This window comes from Python bivittatus, unplaced genomic scaffold (assembly GCF_059951505.1).
Source record: "Python bivittatus isolate LINGU-HERP-01145 unplaced genomic scaffold, Pbiv_v1 ctg000660_np1212, whole genome shotgun sequence".
NCBI classification, from domain to species: Eukaryota; Metazoa; Chordata; class Lepidosauria; order Squamata; family Pythonidae; genus Python; species Python bivittatus.
In genome coordinates, this window is record NW_028277092.1 from 649,799 (window position 1) to 672,793 (window position 22,995).

Genomic DNA, 22,995 nt, shown 5'->3' on the forward strand with positions numbered 1-22,995 from the left:
CGCGGCTGACCTCCTTCCTTCTCGTGGGAAGGACCCTCCTTGCCCCTTTCGTCTAGCTGCGAAGTAGCGTTTGAGGTGGGCCTCGCTCACTCGCGGCTTTACTTCCTTCCTCCTGTGGCGGAAAGGCCTTTCCCCAGGCAGGCTCAAGAGCGCGATTTGAACTTAGGAGGCTTCAGAGGGTCGCTGTCTGTCGCCCTGGACCCCTTCTTTTCAACCCCCGGAGACTGGTTCACGGTGCTGGGGACCCAACCCGTCATTGGCATCTCCGCGGAGAGAAGAGAATCTCTGGAGCTCAGGGCTGAACTGTGGAGCCCTTGAGTTTGGGTCCTCTGAGCTTGGTGGTTTTCTTGCCGACATTTCGCTACCCGGCTAGGTCACATCTCCCTTCTAGCACTGAAGATGTGACCTAGCCGGGTAACGAAACGTTTGCAAGAAAACCTCCAAGCTCAGAGACCCCCAAGGACTCCACTTTAGCATCTCTACGTGGCTGAAAAATTCGAGCGGTTGTAGCATTTGGTTTTCCACCAGAAGGGGCGACGTTTGGAGGAGAGGCAGACATGATGAAATTGACTTGAAGATTGACGTTTCCAAACTACCTTAAACACTTTTGTTGAAGTGTTTGTTACTTTTGTATTTGGGGAAAAGATTGCTATGGATCTTTATTAGCCAGAATAACCTGTAGAAAATTGGGGCAGCAGGTTCGAGGGGCGAAAGGAAAGGGTGTTCATGGTCATAAGGAGGGTGGCCCCCCAACACGAACATGGTAGAACCGATGCAAAGGTTGGAATAAATGAAGAAGAGCTCTGGTTTCACTGCCTACAACAGGGCTAGGTTTCCATGATACCCTTATCAGTGGTTACCTTTATCATGGTTTACTCAATTAACCCAACATTCTGGGCCTCCCTGGGATCCTAGGTTGAAATATGATTGGCTCCTTTGTGGTTCAGGGTCTGTGTGTGTGTGTGTGTGTGTCTGTGTGTGTGTGTGTGTGTGTGTGCCTAGCCCCTGCAGTGTTCTTGGCAACGTTTTCAGAAGTGGCTTGCCCTTGTGTTCTTCTTCCTGGGGTGAGCGAGAGAGACTGGCCAAGGTCGCCCAGCTGGTTCTGGCCTCAGGCCGGGCTAGAACTCATGGTCTCCCGGTTTCTAGCCTGGGGCCTTAACCACGAGACCAGCGCTTCCCAACCCCAGCAGCTTGAAGAAGGGTGGACTTCAACATGCTGGCTGGGGAATTCTGGGAGTTCAAGTCCACCCATCTTAAAGTTGCCAAGGTTGAGAAACACTGGTACAAATAAAAACCTCCATGGAAGGAGAATGTGTGTGTGTGTGTGTGTGTGTGTGTGTGTGTGTATAAAACCCTGATTAATCTGGGTGACCTATCGCAGACCCTTTGGAATAACTCCATTTTCAGGCGTTTCTGGAGGCTAGGACCATGGGAGTTGACTGAATTTGAAGGGATTGAAGTCCACCCATCTTAGAGTTGCTGAGGTTGAGAAGCAGTGCACTAGACCATACTGGCTCTCTTTGTGGGTCAGTAAGTGAAAGAAGGAAAAAAGAAACAGAAAAAAACAATACAATATAACCTATGTAGAGGCTTCTCATTCATGTAAGGTATTTTACACAACAGTTTCAATAAAAGCTGATCGTATTTCCTTGTAATCATCAATACATAATCTGTGTTTGGTTATTGTGGCCAATCTCCAGTTTCAGCTTTCCTGTGGAGTTCATGGTTGGGTCTACTAGCGGGCTGACTTCAGTGCTGCAATCTGATGGCGCTGGACCGCCTCCTCCTCCTTACAGTTCAGTGAATTAGGGAGGGGTCTGTCTGAGCTTCTTCCAAATGTTGTCTTGGCGTTCTGGACTTAAGAAATCTTTATCCCCGTTGCCTAGGCAACCTCTTTTGCATATCTCCATCAAGATGATCTGCTTTACTCTCTACAGTAACCAACTCATAAATCGCAAGTAACATCAAGTCTCCAATGTACTGATTAATTGAATTAATCTTAATCTTTCCAAAGCTGAAGGAGTCATCTCTTAGCAATAAGAAGGACATGGAGGATCTGGAGGAAAGTCCACTTTCCATAAGATAGGGATATCGTTTAAAACAATAAACTATAAAATCAAGTTAATAAATGTGATTACTCCTTCCCAGAACATAATAATTTTAGGATACCACGAAAGCATTATTCTCTTTGTATCTCCAACAATATGAGGAGATCAGATTGGTCGGGCATGATTTATCCTTGACATGCCCATCCTGGCTTCTGCCAAGCAATACTTTCTTTCGTAAATGCTCGCAAATCAAAGCGCTTAATAACCTGTTCTGGAGTTTTGCCCAGTGTGATGTGCAGGAGTCACTGTTGATCAAAGAGGCTCCCTCCTTAGTTGCCAAAAATCACATCTCTTTCATCAAGCTCTTGTCTGTTAATTGATCCTAATTACGCTGATTTTAATGTTGTTTGCCTTTGAACTGATTTTACAGTTGTATTTGTTTTAATGTTCAAAGCCGTTTGAATGCTTATATTAAGCAAAAAGGTAGGATATGGTTTTAATAAATGGATAAAATTGCTTGCATTCGCTCTGAGTTGGAAGCTGGATGGGCAGAATCTCTTGAGATGACCAAGGTGATGTTTGATGATGTTATCTGGGCGGCTCCTGTAGAGCAGTGTTTCTCAACCTTGGCTACGTAAAGATGTGTGGATTTTAACACCCAGAATTCCCCAGCCAGCATGATTGGCTGGGGAATTCTGGGAGTTGAAGTCCACACATCTTCAAGCTGCCAAGGTTGAGAAACGCTGCTCCAGGAAGTAAACAGAATCCTCTGCAATCTTTGCATTGCCATTTGTGGACTGGACCCCTCCCCAGCTGCTAATTACAGTTTTCCTTATCCAGTTTTATTTATCCTGTATGTTTTCATTGAAATGTTAATTTTGATTTTTTTTTTTTTTTGCTTTGAATTGAGTTTTTAAAGTCTATTTCATCTATGTGGCCTTAGAGGGGTTTCTTGGAATGTTAAAGAACTTAGATGCTCTTCCAAGTGAAGGCAGATTCTAACTATTGGGTAATTTTAAGCTCGTTTTTTTGGTTTTAATTCTTAGAAAACTCATATCCTTCCACTCAAGAAGGATTCTTTAAAATAAAAGATGGGTATGTCAAAATAGCTGTGAGCAATCATTCAAATTTGGCTAGAGGAGTAGCAATGCCATAAATAAACTGTCAAAATTTGTTGTGGAACAAAAATAAGTGATTCAAAAGGATATATCCGTTATTGTGGTCCAGCTGAAGACCCACCGGATGTTTTCCTCATCTTCTGTAGTCTGATAGATTAGATAATTATGGCTGACGATTTTAGATTAAATCATGTTTTGACCCTTTGTTTGAAGGAAATAGGATTTTCTTTCATGAAAAATGCTGCAAGCATATTCAACAGAATTAATTTGGTGAATATGGTGACATATTCACCACAATGGATTTTTTTTTTAAAATACTCATAAAACTTGTTCCTAACTTGATTATTTGGGAGGTTCATGAACTTCAAGGTTCAAGAACATTGGGCTGATAATTGTAGCACACTTTCTATTGTAAGATGTATTCATTTATTTATTTGAGCAATTTATATAGCTGCTTATCTCCCCAAGGTTACTCTAGGTGGCATACAAACTGTGTTAACACAGCTCTAATACAGTTTATAAAATCAGTATTCAGAAAACAATAACACACACATCAAAACAACCATTCCACTTATTATTTATTTATTTTATTCAGTTTGGATGCTGCTCAACTCCAACCAACTCTGGGTGGCTCTCGACAACAAAATACAGAAAATTAACCAAAACAAGTGCAAAAATAACTACAAAAATAATAAGATGATTAAATCAGTGAAATTATAATTAAGCAATCAAGCAGCAGGCCTACTTAACTCCCCAACTTAAATGCTTTGGGGGAACATCCAGATCTCTAACATCTTATGAAAGGCCAACAGGGTTGGGGACATCTAGATCTCCAGGAGGATGTTGTTCCACAGGGCAGATGCAGTGGCAGAAATGCCATATCTCCTGGGTCCTGCAAGATGACACTGTTGAAAGGACAGGACCTGGAGCTTGCCAACTTTGGTGGGGCAGGTAGAGACAATCAGAGACAGGAGGTCCCACAAATAACCTCATCTTGTGCCATGGAAGGTTTTATAGTTTGATCAATTGTATCAATTAATATTATTAATTGTTTTAACGAAGTGTCATTCTACAAGCCCAAGATGGATGATCCTTATTAAACGATTTAAAATTCATCAAGTAGAAGAAACAAAAGTTTAAGGACATTTTATACAAGTAAACATCCTATGAATTTATGGGATTGATTGGTTGATTGATTGATTGATTGATTGATTGGAATTTGAGGCCACCCAACTCCAAAAACATTCCGGGCAACTTGCCATATTTAAATACATCATTTAAGAAACATGGCCACCCAGACAAAACCACATCAGTAACATTCAGAAAAGATTCAACAGGGGCTCCATAAACACAAAAGACCTCCACCCAGCCCTGGGAAGAGAGCCAGATCTTAAGGGGGGATGCTGCTGCAGAGGGCAGGGGCCATGACAGAGAAGGCACCTTCCTTGGTCCCACAGTCAAGAAGACAACTTGGATGGAGATGAGAGAGAAGTGACACTCAAGCCCAAACTATGTAAGGGGAGGAGGAAATGGCTCAGGCAGACACCTCCTTGGTTCACAGGAGTATAAGTGGGGGGTGGGAATAAAGCACCATCAGACTTGCAAGATTCTGCTACTATAGCCACTGTAATAGAGTAGAAAGAAAGTGGGACTGTAGCTCTTTGAATACCATAAAGATTCTCATTAGAGTATGCAAATTAACCTGACAATTTACATTTTGCAGAAGTTAGACTAGGCTTCACTTTACTTCTTGTTGAGATGCCAGTAGCTGACATGGCACGCGAGAGCACGCTCGGCTTGTGGTTATCGATCCTCCTCTTACGGGCTGGTGAGTTGTGTTTCTGTTAAGATACGGCATTTCTGGCTTTCGATGCAGTTGCGGACCAGGACTGGGGCTCTAAACGTGGCGTGTTTCCTTGAGTTCCTCGAGTTTACTGGAACCCAAGAAATAGATGTGAAACTCTGGAGGAACGTGCCTCCCACCCAGAGAGCTGAGCTGGAGAAGAACTTCAAGAAAAAGGCAGAGAATATTGAAATTACAAACTCCAGCAGAGGAAGTGGAAGATATTTTCCCCCTTTTCCTTTACAAACCGTAGGAAACATAAAGATAATACCATTGTCTATGCTTCATATGGATTTCATATGTTACCCAACAGTATAGTTTAAATTAGCAGGACTAAAAACCCAATTGCAGACTGCAATGCGACAATAATGCAAGTCCAGGGCATGGAAGTTAAAATGTCAAAGTCCCGTATCCTTTTCTGTTGATTTAGTTTCCTGTTGCGATCCAAAGATACTCGTCTCACTGTTTTTCAAAGAAATATGCTGCTGGGTGTGCAATGACAGGCCATGCGCATTTTGATAATTATACGAATGAATACTGAGTCTGGTTATACCTTTCTGTTTCAAAGCCGCAGCCTAGATTAGGAAAATACATAAATACTTTTATCCAGCAGAGAGATAAAATTTGAAACATCCATAGCCAATGTTTTAATCCTCAAATGCATTTGTATAAAGAAAGATAATAATAGCAGTATCTTTATTATGGTCACGGGTGAGCATTTTATACAACGTTTTCTGGAAGAGTCGCAGAAGTAAATAAAATGGCTTAGACTGCTAAACACTATAAATACAAAAAGTAAAATAATAAAATATCTGAACACCTAAAACTAATTGATTAAATTATAGAACAGCTTTATGAAAAAAATACTGAAACATGGAGAATTACTAAAGTACTATATCAAAAATCAGAGTCTGACAGCACATATTCAGAATAACAAATGTTATTAAAAGCCACAAGCTTTTGTGAGCTATTTAACTTTAATACTTGCAGTGGAGTGGCTAGACTGATGTAAGAGTTGGCCTGGGATGAGAAGGTGTGGGGAAAGGAAGGGAAGGCAGGTGGGCTGTCCAGATGCAGATTACATGTGGGACAGGGTTGCGAGAACCTCATTATTAGGGTTGGTCGCACAGTCAGCCAGATGCTTAGACTGGATTTGGCGTTTTCATCCACTGATCGAGTCCTTCCCAAGGACCTGGGATAGCCAGATGTTGTTGTTTGATGGCGTCAAAGGGATCGTCGCAGGATAGAAGCTGTTCCAAGTAAAGCGGCCTTTGCAGTGGACCGGTGGCGGTTTTCCCAATGCCGACGGTCTTCAAGTGGTGCTCCAGATGTTCTGGGATTGCACCCAAGGTGCCTATTGCTAGGGTTACGATCTTTGCTTTCTTTTGCCATAGTCATTCTACTTCTGTTTCCAGGTCTTTGTATTTTGTGATTTCCTCCAGTTCAGTGAAAATAAGGAAGAACATTGGCTTAAAGAGTCCGTGGCCTTTTGCTACATGTTAATGCTTGGAGAAGGGAAAATAATAATCCCTCCCTCAGCTGACCTGCAAATCAGCCCTTGAGTCACTTGACTAATTCCCACACAGTTCCCAGCCCTTGAGTTAAATAGCAAGGAAGAGTTTGCAGGAGACTTGTTCTTTGAAGAGAAGCACAAATTTCAAGTGCTGAAAGGACCTTGGAGAAGATCTAGTCCACCTCCCTGCCCAGGGCAGGGATCTACTACTACAACATCCCAAACTGAAGGTCTTCTTGTCTCTGTTTAAACACCAGCAAAGGAGACTTAAATGGCTCTTGCCATTCAAATATTCTTCCTAATGTCCAAATTCCTCATTGTTTCTTGTCATGTCTTTGGAACAACTCTGAAAAAACTTCCGTGTCTTGTACACAGCAGCCTTTCAGACACTCACAGACAGCTACCAGGTGTCCCCCCATCTTCTCTTTCTCAGATTAAAGCCTCCAACCATTCCTAATGTTTTTTTTCCCCCCAAGCCCCAGATCTTCATGGCTACTTCCCCCAGCGAAGTTCCAGTTTGTCAAGGTCCTTCCTAACGTGCAGGGCCCAAAATCAGATACAGAATTCTACATGTGGTCTGACTCTTGTGGGACAGAGCGGAGCAATTATTTCTTTTGAGCTTGACACTTTCCTTCTGTTGATGCAGCTTAGGACTGTATTGGTGTTTTTTGGGGGGGGGCAGCTTTTACATATTGTGGGCTCTTGTTCAGCTTGTGATCTGACAAGACACCTACGGATATCTGTTGGATCAGACCCCTGGCCCATCTAGACCATCATTCAGTGGCCAACCACCTGCACAAGGAAATCCACTAGTGGCTGGTGTGGGTCTTCCGGGCTGTGTGGCCGTGGTCTTGAAGTCTTGTTTCCTAACGTTTCGCCAGCACCTGTGACCGGCATCTTCCGAGTGCAGGAGCACAGACAGGAGCAGTTCTCTCTGTGCCCCCATACATACAAATCCACTAGTCTCCCAGTAGATGGCCTTCAGAGACAGTCGCACTGCCAACAAGGCTAAGAGCCCTGGATCCCGAGGACTTCCATGAGTCGGTCCAACCCTTTTCAGAAGCCAGCCAAGCTGGTAGCCAGCACCCCATCCTGTGCTACCAAATTCCAACACTGGATTACTTAAATAGTTCCCTTTGCCTGTCCTGATTCTTCCAGGGTTCAGTTTCATTGCATGACCTCTGGTTCTAGTATTTTGGGAAGGGGAAAGTAGCTTCTCCTTGACCACTTTATCCACGCCGGGCGTAATTTGGTGCACCTCGATCATGTCCATTTTGTCCACCTCCTTTCTAGACTAGAAAGCCCAATGTCACAGACTTTCCTCCTAGGGAAGCTGCTTCAGCCCCTGGATCATCTTCGTTGCCCTCCTCTGAACCTTCTCCAGCTCCGCTATATCCTCATTGAAACGTGGTGACCAGAACTGCATACAATATTCCAGATCTGGTCGCACCACTGACTTATATAAGGACATTATGATGTTGGCTTCTCTATTTTCAGTACTGTTTCTTCTTATCCCTAACAGGCTGTTGGCCCTTTTTTACAGTATTGACACTTTCATTGAACTGTCTACTACTTTTCCATGATCTCTTTCCTCATCGGTCACTGCTAGCTCTGATCCCAATAGTTTCTATGAGTAGTTAGGATCTTTGGCATCAGTGTCCATCCCTTTTCACTTGCTCACATTGAATAACATCTGCCATTATGACATCCACTCCCCTAATGTGCAGAGATCCCTTTGAAGGTCTTTGTAGTCCCTTATTGTCACCAAAGTTATTTATTATTTATTACTAAAAGTCTTTAAACCACTCAACAACCAAAATTCTCTGGGCAGTTTACAATACAGTAGAACATACTAAAAATACAGTCTGGATAAAAGCACAGACAATAAAATATAGAATAACACACCAAACTCTAAAAACCCTAACTCTAAAAACTACTTTAAACAGACATTTGGTACTGATTTGTGTCTTGGGGGGCTGCAATCCATTAAGAGGCCTGGGCTTGTCCAGATGTTGGACTTTCTAAAAACATAAAATCGGAAACTTGGAAACAATCACAAGAATGACCTGGTCCAACCCTATGCAATACGCAGGAGAACCACTTAAAGCATTCAAGGGCCCTCGTCTTTCCCCATTGTGGGAAAGGCCTTGTTCCTACCACCCCGGTTGAGGGGAAGAAAATAAATTGGTGGCCGCAAATAGGGGCATCACGTGGGGTCTCCAGGTGAAGGGGACCAGCCTGGGGGCAGAGGGAGCCTAACCCCAACTGGTACTTTGAATGACCCGATCAGGAGGCCTCCAGGCAACCCCTTCATTGGCCTGGTCAGCCTGAGTCTTGGCGGGGCTTTGGTTCTCCCTGGCTGGGCAGATCCTCTTTTTGAGCCCCAAGGGGAAGGACCCAGCTCCCGAGTAGGCCATCACCAAGAGAGGCCCCACCACATCCTCTAGCCTGGAGCCATCTTGTCCTTTCTCAGCAAAGGTTTTCCTGGAATGAGGGTCAGAAATGGGATGCTTGGAACGTCTCTTGAGACCTAACTTTGAGGTCTTCCTTGCTCTTCTCTCAGGCCTTGCGGAAGCTGCTGGAGCAGAAGAAGTTAATGGCGTTCTGGGGGAGTCGGTCACTTTGCAACTGAAGATCTTTCTGCCATTTCAAGAGATTACCTGGAGTAAAAGTGTCAGCAGCATGTCTAGTAATATTCTTGTGCTGGGCTTACAGGAGACATGTGGCCTCCTGATCCCCCTCCTGCCCGTTAAAAGACGAATGAATGTCTCGGAGGACTGCAGGGAATTTCATCTCACCCATCTAGAGCAAGAGGATGCGGGCAGATACGCCGCACAAATTGTTTTACCAACTGCAGAGACAGTGGAGCAATCCTTTGACCTGCAAGTTTCTCGTAAGTATCCCAGCCATGGCGGCGAATTCCTGGTCTCCCTCCTTCGCCCAGGGCACTGTGGACAGGAGGGGGGCTTTTCCGTTGGCAGGGAGCAGGGGGCTTTGGGTGTCCAGCTTCTGAAGAGACGCGGCTTCAGGATGGAGTCCCAACTGCTCAACTGCTGCTCCTCCGTTTTTAACCTCCGTCCCAGCGCGCTCGGCCCATCAGACGTTCAGGCAGATCTTTGTCAATCTTAGAAATGCAAATAGGCTAAATGTGTTCTGATCAGGCCTGCCCTTGCTTGCATTTGCAGTCCCAAAAAAGACCATCTGTTTCCACCCTGTCCGCATTTTTCCACCCCAGGAGCTTCGGCACAGCTGAGGACTTGCATTTCTCCGGCTGATTAGAAGCTCCAGCCATGTCCTGCTACCTCTTCCCCCTTGGAAGGGGGCCCACGGGGGCCCAGCCCAGCTGTCTCCAGGCTTGACTCTCGGGGGGGGGGGTAGGCTGGGTTGGGCCAGGCCAAGGGGGTCCCAGCATGGGGTCGCAGGAAGAGAGAGGCGGGTTTGCTTTGGGGCTGGGATCTCCAGAGATCTGGGTTTAGGATCCTCTGCATGGATCTGGTGGGACTGGCTGGAGCCACCATCTCTTTGGGGAAGAGCCAAGGGTTCCTTGGTGGGGTGAGCCTGGGGGCTGCAGAGACATGCACGTGTTCCTCATCTTGCCATCAGTCCATGGCTTGGTATAAGGAGGGCTGGGTGGAAGGTATCCAGGCTCCCATTACTCAAGTGGACGGGGGTCCCTGCCACCTCTACCATGGTGGGCCTCTCCCTTCACAATGAGCACCACACGTGAGAGGCGGGATTCTGTTATTTATGACAGAAAGGGGGGACAACCCCTTAACAAGAATCTTCCCAGAATGAAACCAGTTCCCAGGCTCAGCCAGGTCACACCGGTGGAATTTCTTAGGGAGGTGCCAGTTTCCTCCGCTTATCTCTTCCTCGCTCCTCTGGAGATGAGAGCACATTCTTTACTCCCCTCCCTCCATTCCAGTCCATCACACCAACTGATGCATCCTGTGTGCATCTTTTCCTTGTCAATGGAGAAGCCCCACCTGCAAGATGTAATTGGGACGACTCCATGAGGAATCCCATATAGAGTGTCCAATGAAAAGAAACTGGCCCCATGGCTAACGAAACGCCGAAAAGGCTTCCGGCAAAGCTGACCAGTTAATATGGGACAAAGCAGCCTCCTTGCCTTGCCTTGCCTTGCCCTGACCTACCCTGACCCTGACCCTGACCCTGACCCTGACCCTGACCCTGACCCTGACCCTGACCCTGACCCTGACCCTGACCCTGACCCTGACCCCACCCTGGGATCCGGGACACCGAATCAGGGGAGCTCGCAGCCTGGACGGATCCTGAAACAAGGGTTGCGATTCCTCGTTTGCTTCTTTGCTAGGCAGATCTCTAGATGGCAAGAGAAAAATTGATGAAGGTGATCCTGCACAGACATTCCAGTCAATCAGAATATATTTCACCTGATTAAATCCACCTCCTGAATTGGCAGAGCTGTTGGATAGAAAAGTCTTTACAGTTTGGGAGAGAAGATGGTTTTATCTTAGGCCAGCTACTCATACATATGTCAAAAACAAAACATGGATTATTATTATGGTTGGTCGCACAGTCAGCCAGATGTTTAGACTGGATTTGGCATTTTTATCCACCGATCGAGTCCTTCCCAAGGACCTGGGATGGGCAGATGTTGTTTGATGGGGTTAAAGGGATCGGCGCAGGATGTGAGCTCTTCCAAGTAAAGCTGCCTTTTGCAATGGACTGATGGTGATTTTGTCGATGCTGATGGTCTTCAAGTGGTGCTCCAGATGTTTAGGGATTGCACCCAAGGTGCCTATTACTATTGATACTTCTTTTGCCACAGTCATTCTACTTCTATTTGCAGGTCTTTATATTTTGTGATTTTCTCCAGGCCTTTCTCTTCTATCCTGCTGTCTCCAGGTATTGCAATGTCCACTATCCAGGCTTTTTGTCTTTCTTAACAATTGTTAAGTCTGGGGTGTTGCGTGGTAGGTGCTTGTCTGTTTGAATTCTGAAGTCCCAGAGCACTTTACCTTCTTCATTTTCTATTACTTTGTCTGTGTTGTGGTCCCACCAGTTCTCGCTTGCAGGCAAATGGTATTTCTTGCAGATATTCCAATGCACCATTGTTGCTACTTTGTCATGCCATTGTTTGTAGTCAATCTGTGCAATCTTCTTGCAGCAGCTGACTAGGTTGTCCACTGTTTCTTCAGCTTCTTTGCAGGGATGGCATTTGCTGTCTGTTGCTGTCTTCTGGATTCTGGCCTTGTATGCATTTGTTCTTAAGGCTTGGTCTTGTCCAGCCAGAATTAGCCCCTTTGTCTCTTTCTTCAGCTTTCCTGCTCTTAGTCATTGCCAGATCTTCTTGTTATCTGCTTTGCCTGCTAGTTTTTTTGTGTACTGGCTATGTAATACTTTGCCTTGCCAGGTCCCTTTTCTGTTCTTCATTTGGTCTTTCTTATAGGCCAGTGCTTCAGTGCATCTTCTTCACTGTCCTTCAGATATTCTTCCAATGCCCCTTTTTCTTCTTCAGCTGCCTAGTGTACTGCAGCATTCCACGCCCACCTTTGCTCCTTGGTAAGTAGACCCTGCTGTGTGGATGAAGGGCATGATTCATTGTCATTATTTTTCTGGTCTTCCTATCCAGGGTTTTAGTTCAACTGGAGTCCAGTCCACTATTCCAGCTGTGTACTGAACAACTGGAATTGCCCAGGTTTTAATTGCCTTGATGTTATTTCTTCCACTGAGTTTGGACTTTATGGTCTTCTTCACTCTCAATTATTCCTAACTGTCTTCTTGGCTACAGTGTGCTTGATATTGTCAGCCTGAAGGATGCCCAGGTATTTGTAGTGATCTTCTTCATCTAGACTCGTGATGCTATTTCCACTGGGCATCTTGATTCCTTCAGTTTTCACTATTTTCCCCCTGTTGATGGTAAGAGTGAAACATCTGTCCAGTCCAAACTCCATTGCAATATCGTGGCTGTATATTTGGACAGTGTTGAGCAGTGATTCCAGTTCAGATGGTGTTTTTCCATACAGCTTAAGATCGTCCATGTAAAGGAGGTCGGATAACCTGGCAGATGTTTTTGACATTTGATAGCCATGGCCTGACTTGTTCAGTATTGTTGACAGAGGAATCAATGCAATGCAAACAGTAGTGGTGATAGTGAGTCTCCTTGAAAGATTCCTCTCTTGATATTAACCTCTCCCAGTCTATCACCATTGACCAGCAACTGTGTCTTCCATCATGCCACTGATCTTTGCACAAAGCTTCTGATGTTTCTACTGACTCTTGTTATTTCTGGGCACTTGATTATCCAGTCATGTGGTAGGGAGTCGAATGCCTTCCTGTCATCAATCCAAGCTACATTCAAGTTGGTCTCCCTTCTCTTGCAGTTTTCCAAAATCATCTTGTCAGTTAGGAGCTGATCTTTTGTTCCTCTGCTGTTTGGGTGGTTTCCTTTCTGCTCAGGTGGAAAGAGCCTGTTTTCAACTGGATGCTGTTGGACTACATCAGCTACCACACCAGTTAGCAGTTTGAAAGTTGTTGGTAAGCAAGTAATTGGCCTGGAGTTGCCTGATGCTGCCCCTTTTGTTGAATCTTTCATTTTCAGGTAGGTCTTGCCAGATGTTAACCAATCTTCAATTTCACCTCCTTGCAGTATGTTGTTAAACTGCTTGGCAGTGAGTGGGTGCAGACCAGTCAGATGTTTCAACCAAAACCCATGCAGTTCATCTTCACCTGGTGCTGACTAGCTTTTGATCTTTCTTGCCCTTTTCTCCACCATTTCTGCTATTATTACAAGCTCTTTCATTTCAGCTTCTTTTTCATTCTTATCCACCTCCTTTATCCAAGCTGCTTCTTGTATTTCTTTGGGTTGTCCCACATCTGCACCCAAAACTTCACTGTTTCTTCTTTGTCAGGTGTTGACTGGTTCATTGCAGTCTCTCCACTGATGGATTGGTAGAAACGTTTCTGATTTGACTGAAATTGGAGATTCTGCCTGTAGCGTGCCATTCGAGCTTCGTATCTGCTGATCGTCTTGGCTGCAGCTGTTATTAGAGTCACCCGTTGGGGGAGATGGGCAGCATACAAATTTAATAAATAAATATTTGGTCTTCATTATTTCCAGTGTTTCTTTGATCTTCACCTGATCTTCTAGGTGATATTTCTTGATCAGGTATTCTTTGGTCTTCTTGTTCTTCAGCTTCTTTTCTTTCATCTGTTCTAGCTTGCTTGCATTTCATTTTAGCATGCTGATCATATTTTCCAACCTGATCTTCCATTTTGGTGGTGCACTGTTTGGCTTTTTTTCTTGTTTGTCGATTTTGCATCCAAAGTATTCAGTTATAACTGCAGCTGTGCTGTACACCGGTTGGTTTGTTTCTTGCAATGAGCTGGTGCCTATATTTGGTATTACAGTATTGGCATCTTTTAATACTTGTTCTGGCTGCTTCTTTGTAACAAGCTTCAATGCAGGCAACCTTATTCTGTTGGTTTTGTGCTGTTCTAGATGCTCAGTTACTCTTTGTTTCGACTCCTCTTGTTTTTGAGTTAGAGGGCTTTGTTCTTTCTGAGGAGAAGGCTCTACTGTCTGAGCTACTTCTGGCAAGGCTTTGATTTCTTAGCCCTGGGTAGACCTTTGCAGTTCTTCCAATTCTACTTCTGTGAATACTTTATTTCATGTTACAAATCAACGCTGATCTACTAACCTCTGTTCTGTTATTTTTGATTCTGGATGTTGTTGTTTCCAGATACCCTCTTCTTGTTGGACTTGATTTGTAATAGCAGATCATTATTTCTTTGTTCTCAGTCGTCATATATTTGCGACAGGTAAACAACTTTTCTTCCAGTAGTTCTGCAGCTGCTGGCCCTGGCTGCTCAGCTAACAGTCCTGAGTCACGTAGCCCGCTTGTCACCAGATGTCTAGGAACTAGAACACTTGGCGCAGTCCTTGTTGACTTGGGCAATGACCAGTCCAGTATAGGTTTCTGTAAATTATGTCTCACCATATTGTTTATGGGACAAACGTTATTGTTTATTCTTTGTCTGGCTCCTCTGATGAGACCCATCCAGTATGGTTGGACCTCTGGCATGGTTCTCATACTCCTCAGAGCACGTAAGCCCTACAACCGCATCAAGGAAGTGCCTCACTGGGGGACTATTATTATTATTATCATCATTGATACTCATTATCATTATTGATAATCATTATTATCAATTGATAATCATTATTATCAATTGATAATCATATGATTATCATATCATCATATGAAGCTGCTTAATCTCTCTGAAATGGGCAGTTGAGTTGCATCTGATGACTACTTACACAATTCATTTTACAAGCTTTGACTTAGAAATGTGTTAATGGTCTGCTGGCATGAGTTTCCTGCCGTACTATTGATACTATTTCTCCTGTGTTAATTGAAAATAGTTTTGTGTTGTAGTAAAGAATAGAGAAAGACAGTTTTATCTCCTGTATAAATCTGGGTGTAAAATCCCAGGGACACATGTGAGCCTTGGAAAGTTTGACAATGTGCTCCACAGTCTCTGAGTGGGTCTGGTAATTGTTCAACGGGAGACTATTAGGGTCCCATTGGGAAGGAGCGGGGTCGGGGTCAGCCCCAGCAAGGCTGAGTGACTGTGGATTCAGGGATCCTCTGGCTCCAGGGACCTTTCAACTGGGGTTCTTGAGGGGGTCCCACGTCCCTCGATGGAACCTCTGCGTAATTTGGGGCAGCTCCTGGACTCTTGGCTCGTGCTCAAAGAGCAGGTGGCAACTGTGGCCAGGAGGGCCGTAGCACAGATCCATCTGGTGTGACAATCGCCCTCATTTCCACCCACGGTCACTCTTGGTGAACCCCCTTTGAAGACCACTCAGGAGCTACAGAGGGTCCATTGGGCGTCAGGAGAAGCAATTATGGGCACAGCCTGGTTCATTGCCCTGGTTGCTGGATGGATGCTGGGTGAAGTCAAGGTGCTGGTCGTCTGTGAGGGGCCGGTGGGTTCTTCTGCTGACATGGGGTCAGGTACCATCCATTCTGACGTGCCTGCTGAAAGGATTAACAGGGGCTGTTGCTCTTTTCCAGAAGGGACTGGGAGCCTCTATAGGCTGCCTCTTGGGGTCCTGCTGTGCCTCATCAAAGTGGGAAATCTCCTCCTTCTTGGCTGTGTGGGGCTGATTCTGATGATGAAGTTCAGAAAAGGTACCATCTTAAGGAGCCCTCTGAGAAAACCAGCCCTTCTGCTTCTCTTTTCCTGCTCCTTCTGCCCCAAAGGAGATAACGGGTGATCCAGAGTAACAGGGTGGAGTATCTGGAATTGCCAGCCTCCCTTTGCTGCCATCTAGTGGCCATCTGGATTGCTGCAGCCTGGGACCGAGGGAAGAGGGCCTTGGGGGTTAGTACCCCAGGGCCTGGTCACCAGAGCTTCAGCATCCCTGGTCCCCATGCTGCTAAATGCCAGGCTGGTCTGCAGAGGTAGACTCTTACCTTACGTCATATCATGTTTCACATGACTTCCATCTTCTCTTGGAGAAATCCTCCCTGTATCTGTATCTCTCTCTCTCTCCGTGACTATCCCATTCTGATAGGCTCTGTATGTGCCTTCCTGCAATACCAGTGTGCCCCAGGACCTGCAGAGGTCCTAATGCCCTGCATATAGTCATTATATAAGCTACGTGCGGAGGGACCTGGGTTCAGTTCCTGGTAGAAGGTCTGAAGCCCAGAGAAGAGGATCTGGCTATGTGTGGCTGAGGGTTCCTGACATGGATAAAGCTGACCTCATACTCCCCGCCGGTGGCCCACGTGGCTTATTCCGTGTGCACTCTTGATATGGCTTGGGTGATGCCTGCTGATGTCCTCCATTCCCATCTCAGGAGGACAGCCTGGCCAATGGAACTGAAGACGCCAAGAGATCCAGCAGAGCCAGGATAGTTGCACTCCCTCCATCCCAGTCCCCCAAAGGTCACCAGGGAGTGACCGGTCCAGTTCCAGTCCCGTACCGAAGTCAAGATCCGCCCCTCCTCTCCCCTCTTCAAATCCAAATTTTATTCCAGTCACAGACTGGCGCACTCCTCTTTCCATCTCAGCAGGGGACGGGGAGGCGCAGCAGTCCAGCTGGCCGTGCGGCATCTCTGGGTGGCCAGAGAGGACACGCACTTCCTCAGCTGGCCTCAGGGTCCCACGGGGGCAGGGGGAGAAGAGGCTGCAGGCCCCTCAAACTGATCCCCCCTTTTCCAAGTCCAAATCCACAGGGCTGTCTGTGAGGGGAGGGGCAGCTCCCGCCCCCCAAAGGTTGCAGAGTGCAGTGATTGCAGCGGGATGTAAATGGGACTCCATCTGGCAGCACCTTTGCCAACCCACCAGTGCTCCTGCCTTTCAGGGCAACGTGCGAGTTGGAAAAGGCGCTACTTCTCCATCTGTGTCATCCGTAACAATATTGTCACAGGGCTGACAGGGTGAGCCTGAGAAGACGGGCATGAAATACGGAGGAGGTCTGGCCACCAAAGAGCCAGGGCGTGCCTGTGGCGGTGCTCAATCCACGTGGGAGAACTGTGCAAGGGGGAGAGGCTGGGAGTTTGACCAAGCAGACGGGGGCGTTGCTTTCCCACTCTCCGGAAGGTTGGAAACTTTTCAACTCGCATGACTCCTGTAAATGTGTGTCACAGGGTTTCCAGAGGGCTTTATGCTAGCGTGAACGAGGGGAAATTGTGACATCCAGCCAAGGAACTAGAAGCTGCGGCCGCTGACGGAACCCGCTGGCGAGCCCCATGCTGGGAAGCTTTCAACCCTGATAGAAAACCATGAGCCACGTCACAGAACAGCCCCCGCCGCGGCCGCAGCGGTGGACCTCCAGGGCCCCCGTGGTGCCGGACTCTGCGCACCGGGCTGGGGCCACCGAGCCGCAGACAGCATCAGAAGCCTCGCAGTCACCCAGTCGTGGCTGCTGGCTTGCTTGCTTCGGTTCTGCCATTTTAAGAAACGGTGTGTGTGTGTGTGTGTGTAAGAAACAGAGAAAGCACCGTTAAGGCAGATGCTGCGTTATCCGTCCCCAGGAATGCCACGGCCGTTCCAGCGTGAGCCCAGGAGGAGCGGAAGGAAAGGACTACGGGATGGAAAGGGGGGCGTAAGGAAAAAGGGGTTAAGGAAAGCTTGCCGCGCGCGGGCTTTTCAGCTCCAGCATTGCCTATGAGACCGTACGCTTCTTTTCAGTAAATGAACTTTTCCTGGGACTTCTCTGCGTCGCGAGGGAATCATCTTCATTGGGAACTGAGTACCGCGGGTCCTCCAGATAAGCCGCGCAGCAGCGTGCCTTCTCCGAACCCGACGGACCACCAGAGATAGGTTTAGGTGTTCTCAGCCGCCCAGAGCCGTGAATGTGAGATGGGGGGAGCCGCATCCATCGAAGAAACCACCAACACGACGGGGCAGGAGCTGTTCTGCCCGATAATAACGGGGGCAGCCAGACGTTGCAGTTGCAGCCTCTCCCCACCAGAGAGACTGAAGCTCTTTGAACACCCCGAAGACGCTCCTTCCTTAAGTATTTATTTTAACGTGTCGAATTTGTCACCGCCTCTCCCTGCAGAGCGACTCTTAACCACACGGTTTGCAGAAGTTAGACTAGGCTTCACTTTACTTCTTGTTGAGATGCCAGTAGCTGACATGGCACGCGAGAGCACGCTCGGCTTGTGGTTATCGATCCTCCTCTTACGGGCTGGTGAGTTGTGTTTCTGTTAAGATACGGCATTTCTGGCTTTCGATGCAGTTGCGGACCAGGACTGGGGCTCTAAACGTGGCGTGTTTCCTTGAGTTCCTCGAGTTTACTGGAACCCAAGAAATAGATGTGAAGCTCTGGAGGAACGTGCCTCCCACCCAGAGAGCTGAGCTGGAGAAGAACTTCAAGAAAAAGGCAGAGAATATTGAAATTACAAACTCCAGCAGAGGAAGTGGAAGATATTTTCCCCCTTTTCCTTTACAAACCGTAGGAAACATAAAGATAATACCATTGTCTATGCTTCATATGGATTTCATATGTTACCCAACAGTATAGTTTAAATTAGCAGGACTAAAAACCCAATTGCAGACTGCAATGCGACAATAATGCAAGTCCAGGGCATGGAAGTTAAAATGTCAAAGTCCCGTATCCTTTTCTGTTGATTTAGTTTCCTGTTGCGATCCAAAGATACTCGTCTCACTGTTTTTCAAAGAAATATGCTGCTGGGTGTGCAATGACAGGCCATGCGCATTTTGATAATTATACGAATGAATACTGAGTCTGGTTATATATTTTTATTTAAAATAAGCCAATACATATTTATAAAGAAATAAAATAAAATATTAAAATTATTTATAAATAAATAACTCTACAAAGCGTTGAAAAAAATGAGAAAAGAGGAACAAAAAAATTTTTTAAACAGGAAATAGTTAACAAAGCAAAAACCCGAAGTTGGGAGAATACATAAATACTTTTATAATCGCCAAGAAATATATAACATTTGAAATATCCAGAGCCAATATTTTAATCCTCAAATGCATTTTAAAACATTTGATGTATTTTAGATTGAATTTGATTGAACTTGCCTGGGGTTTCTTTGAAAAGCTGTTAATAGCAGTATCTCTATTATAGTCACCGGTCAGCATTTTATACAATTTTGGCAAGAGGTGAAAATGCATAAACATTTCCGCGAACAGTAGCAGAAGGAAATAAAACGGTTCAGATTACTAACCACTATAAATACAAAAAGTAAAATGCTAAAATATCTAAATGCTAAAAAGTAACTGAGTAAATTATAAAATTACTTGGTGAGCGGAATGCGGAAATACTAACCTACTGAATGACCGGACTGCTAGTCAAAAGTCTGGGGCTGTCTGGTGGACTTTCTTCTGACCGGCAGGTTGAATGCAACGACTGGTGGTTTCATGCGCCCCCCACCCTTTTCCAGAGTGGTATTTGAATTGGGGTGAGGTTGGGGGAATGGGGGGCAGAGAGAGGGCAGGCTGGCTCTACAGATGCAGGTCAGGTGCTAAAAACCTTGGTGTTTGTGAGACTGTCAGGGAGAGCCTCATTATTCTCGTCGTTGCTGTTGTGATTTTATCCAGTGAGTTCATACATACAGTACATTCAGGAATTCAGGAATCTCTCACTCAGTGGCGCTCTTGAAGTCCCGCTTTTCCCGAACAGCCTCTTTGAGGCTGCCATGGAGGGTCTGAAATGCTCTTCTGACGCTACTCTGCCCTTGGTGGACTCCCGGCAAAACCAAAGTAATATCAAGGACAAGCATCAAAGAATACTGAAGAATATTAATTATTCTTCATTAATATTGGATTAATTAAACCTTGTTTTATTCGTATTCAGTCTCCATTTTTGATGGCCTGTAGCTTTTCAAAGAAACCCCAGGCAAGTTCAATCAAATTCAATCTAAAATACATCAAATGTTTTAAAAATGTGATCAGTTGGCTTATCTGCCAAAATCGGTGTTTAAGGCATTTTTAAACTAGCCTTAAACTAAGCATTTTAAACTAAGGGAAAAGAAAGAGAAACAATGCTTGGGCGTAATATTTTCCACCATCTCTCTCAGTGTTCAGCAGAGATAAGAAAAGAGAACTACAAACTGTGATAGATTCTTGATTTTAATGAGTCCAGGGATGATTTGCAAGTTGAACCCTACCATGAGCACTGCAGTGAGGAAGATTAAGGCTATCCTTTGCTATAGGAAATGTTAATGTGTAGTATGCATTTACAATCACGTGGTCGTTAAGTGAATTCCGGCAAAAAAGTCCATTGGGGAAGCTGGATTTGCTTAACGACCATGTGATTCGCTTAATGACCATTGTAAAAATGGTTGTAAAATTGGGTCCAGTCACATGGTGACTCACTTAACAACCACCCTGCTTAACAACCATTTTTCCGGTCCTTATTGTGGTCATTAAGCGAGGACTACCTGTACATCAATGCCAAAGAAAATAAAAATAAGTCATAGGTTCACTTGAAATAAAATGAGATACAGTTAATTTATACACCAACCTTGATATGCAACTGATACTTTGATACCCAAAGTTCACTTCTAAATTATGCTGTATTTATACCAAAATCAATATAAATTATTGAGAAATATCCTAACAACAAACTTAATAAGCACCCATCTAAGGTGGATGGACCTGTAGTTCAGTCAGCCTCTCAGATTACAGTTCGCATTCACCCATCTGGCTGTGCCTGATGGAAACTGGAGTATAAAAACTTCTGGAGGATCTACACCCTCTCAGTTAGCTGCTGTGATTGTTCAGGATTAAAAATTGGAGAGAAGCAAATACAGACAAGGTTCAGATATACAGGTAGATAACAGGTGCAGCAACCTCTAGTTGTTACTTGGGATGTCCTTCCAGTTTAGGTGAAATGCCCTGGTTCTTTGCAAGGCAGAAAGGAGAAGAAAAGCAAAATGTAGGCATTTTGGTACGAGCAAAACCTGAGATTCATTTTTACGTACTACAGTAATGTCCTTTTTGTGAACTGTATTCAGCTCACATGGAAAAGATGCCTGCAAGGCAAGGCAACAATGGGGGAGAAGGAGAAGGGGTGGAACAGAGCCCCTGTTATGCAGCATCTGAGGCTGTGTAGCTTGGAGCAAAGGGCACCACAGTAGACCACGCATGGTCTGAAAAGCATGGACCGATTCCGCTTTGGGGCCCTGTTTATATTCATACGGGAAACTGGAAAGTAAGCATTAAAGGGACATGAAGGAGCAATGAAGTGGGGAATTCTAGTGGGGAGGAGAGAGGACCTTCCGAAGCAAACCTCTTTGCTTCTTCCGATAAGGCCCTTCAGGATATTTAGAGGACACGTGTGGCAGCAGATAAGAGCGTGTGGCAGCAGATAAGAGCGCTGGCGTGGAGGGCAGCAGGAACGGGCTTGAAGGAGGGGGGAAGAGCCGCTGCCAAGGCAATAATCAGATAAGAGGGGCTTGAGCCCCAGGCGAGGAAGCAACTTGAGGAAACATCTCAGACAAGCCCCTCCCTACTTCATTCTAAACTTAGCGAGGGGGGGAAGCACATGCAGACTTGCAAGGTTCCATCACTAGAACTATTATGATAAAATTACCGTAGTCCTGACCTCGATGGCGCCGTTTCTTCATCTGGTCTACCTTGCGGGGCTGATGGGTGGCTGCTGCAAGTGCTTCCGTCGGAGGAGAGGGTCCAGGCAAGAATGAAGCGCCTCCTCAAACCGTTTCAGTCTGTTTGCAATCAATTTCAAACTCTGTGTGGTTTGCTTTAACTTTATAGCAATGATGAACCTTTCAAAAACATTCCATACCTTGCGCCAAATGCCAGAATTAGTTTTAGGTGTTATTATTCATGTTGTTCTTTATGAGGATGATTAGATCGATATCCTCCTGCCGTTCTGACAAGAATCAACACCAACCCAAATTATGGGTCTAAAACGTGGCCAATAAGGAGTTATGAGACAAAAGCGGGGGACCCTGCAGGTGGGACACCCAGGATAGGATGGTCATGCCTGGGAAGAGAAGAGAAGGGCCTCTCCCTCGCTGAAGGCAGCCCTGAGCAGTCAGGGAAAGGAAGTCACAAAATAAAGAATAAGCCGTCAATTTGTTCAATCGTTTTTAATGTCTTTGCTTTAAAGCTTTACTTAAGTAAAGTTCTCTGTCCAGCAAACTTCAATTATTTAGCCACTTAGAAACAGGGATCATCACCATCATATCAACAACTGCAGAGGACGGGGGCGTCCTCAGGGTATGGTAAAAAAAGTCAAGATGGCAGCCGAGGCAGTGCAGTCAAAGCTTTGAAGGGCTTCGATTGATTCGATCTTGACTTTTTTGACTACACTTTGTGGACAAGTCAAGGGCAGGGGGTGCAGTGCTTTAGATACAGTTCCGAAAGTCTGTTTTAGCATCTGCGTATCTCTCTGTAGTCAAATTTTAAAAAGCAGTCAAATCTTTCCCCAGAATCACATGGCAGCTGCATGATGATGATACAGCTGCTTTCAAGAGCTCTTGCTGTGTTAGGACTTCTGGCTCCCCCTCTTTCTTCCCCAGACTCAGTGTGTCGGTGTAGAAACATCTGAGAGTACCCCAGTGGCTTTGCTGTGATGGTCGCCTGCCAATTCTGCTCTCCTGCTTCTCTCCTTGTAGCCCATTTCTGGCCTGGAAATTGGGGCCCAGTCCATGGGCAAGGAGCCCAAATCCTTCTTCCCACTGCCAACTACGTCACCCCTTGTTCCCTTCTGCGATCCTGTTCTCTTGTCTTATGCCTTGACCTTCAACTGAAAGGATGGGCAAAAAACACTGTGCTTGCCCTTCCGGGGCTTCACTGTCGTGTCCTGGGCCTCTCTGGAGATCTATTCAAGGATGAACATACCTTGCAGATTATCATGAAGCTACCTGCCCTTCCCTCGCATGCTCTCCTGTCAAACTCCTGTTTATTCTACATTTTTGCTCACTCAGTTATCATTGCATCTCATAAATTGCAACAGGAGTGGACCGAAGCTGAG

The 22,995-nt window shown here is 45.6% G+C and overlaps 1 protein-coding gene across 4 annotated transcripts in view; it reads left to right on the forward strand.

The window, feature by feature from the left end:
* Positions 1–17,190: 17,190 nt before the first annotated feature.
* The window catches only part of LOC112541926 (uncharacterized), a 30,376-nt gene continuing 24,571 nt past the window's right edge, over positions 17,191–22,995 (forward strand). For 2 of the 4 annotated variants that reach the window (XM_088151062.1, XM_088151064.1), the window contains exon 1: positions 17,197–18,210. In XM_088151062.1, the coding sequence (XP_088007188.1) occupies positions 17,877–18,210 (334 nt within the window). In that variant the 5' untranslated portion in view covers positions 17,197–17,876. Of the gene's footprint in view, positions 18,211–22,995 lie in introns of all 4 variants that reach the window. The other 2 variants (XR_015797985.1, XM_088151063.1) reach the window with 2 other exon arrangements.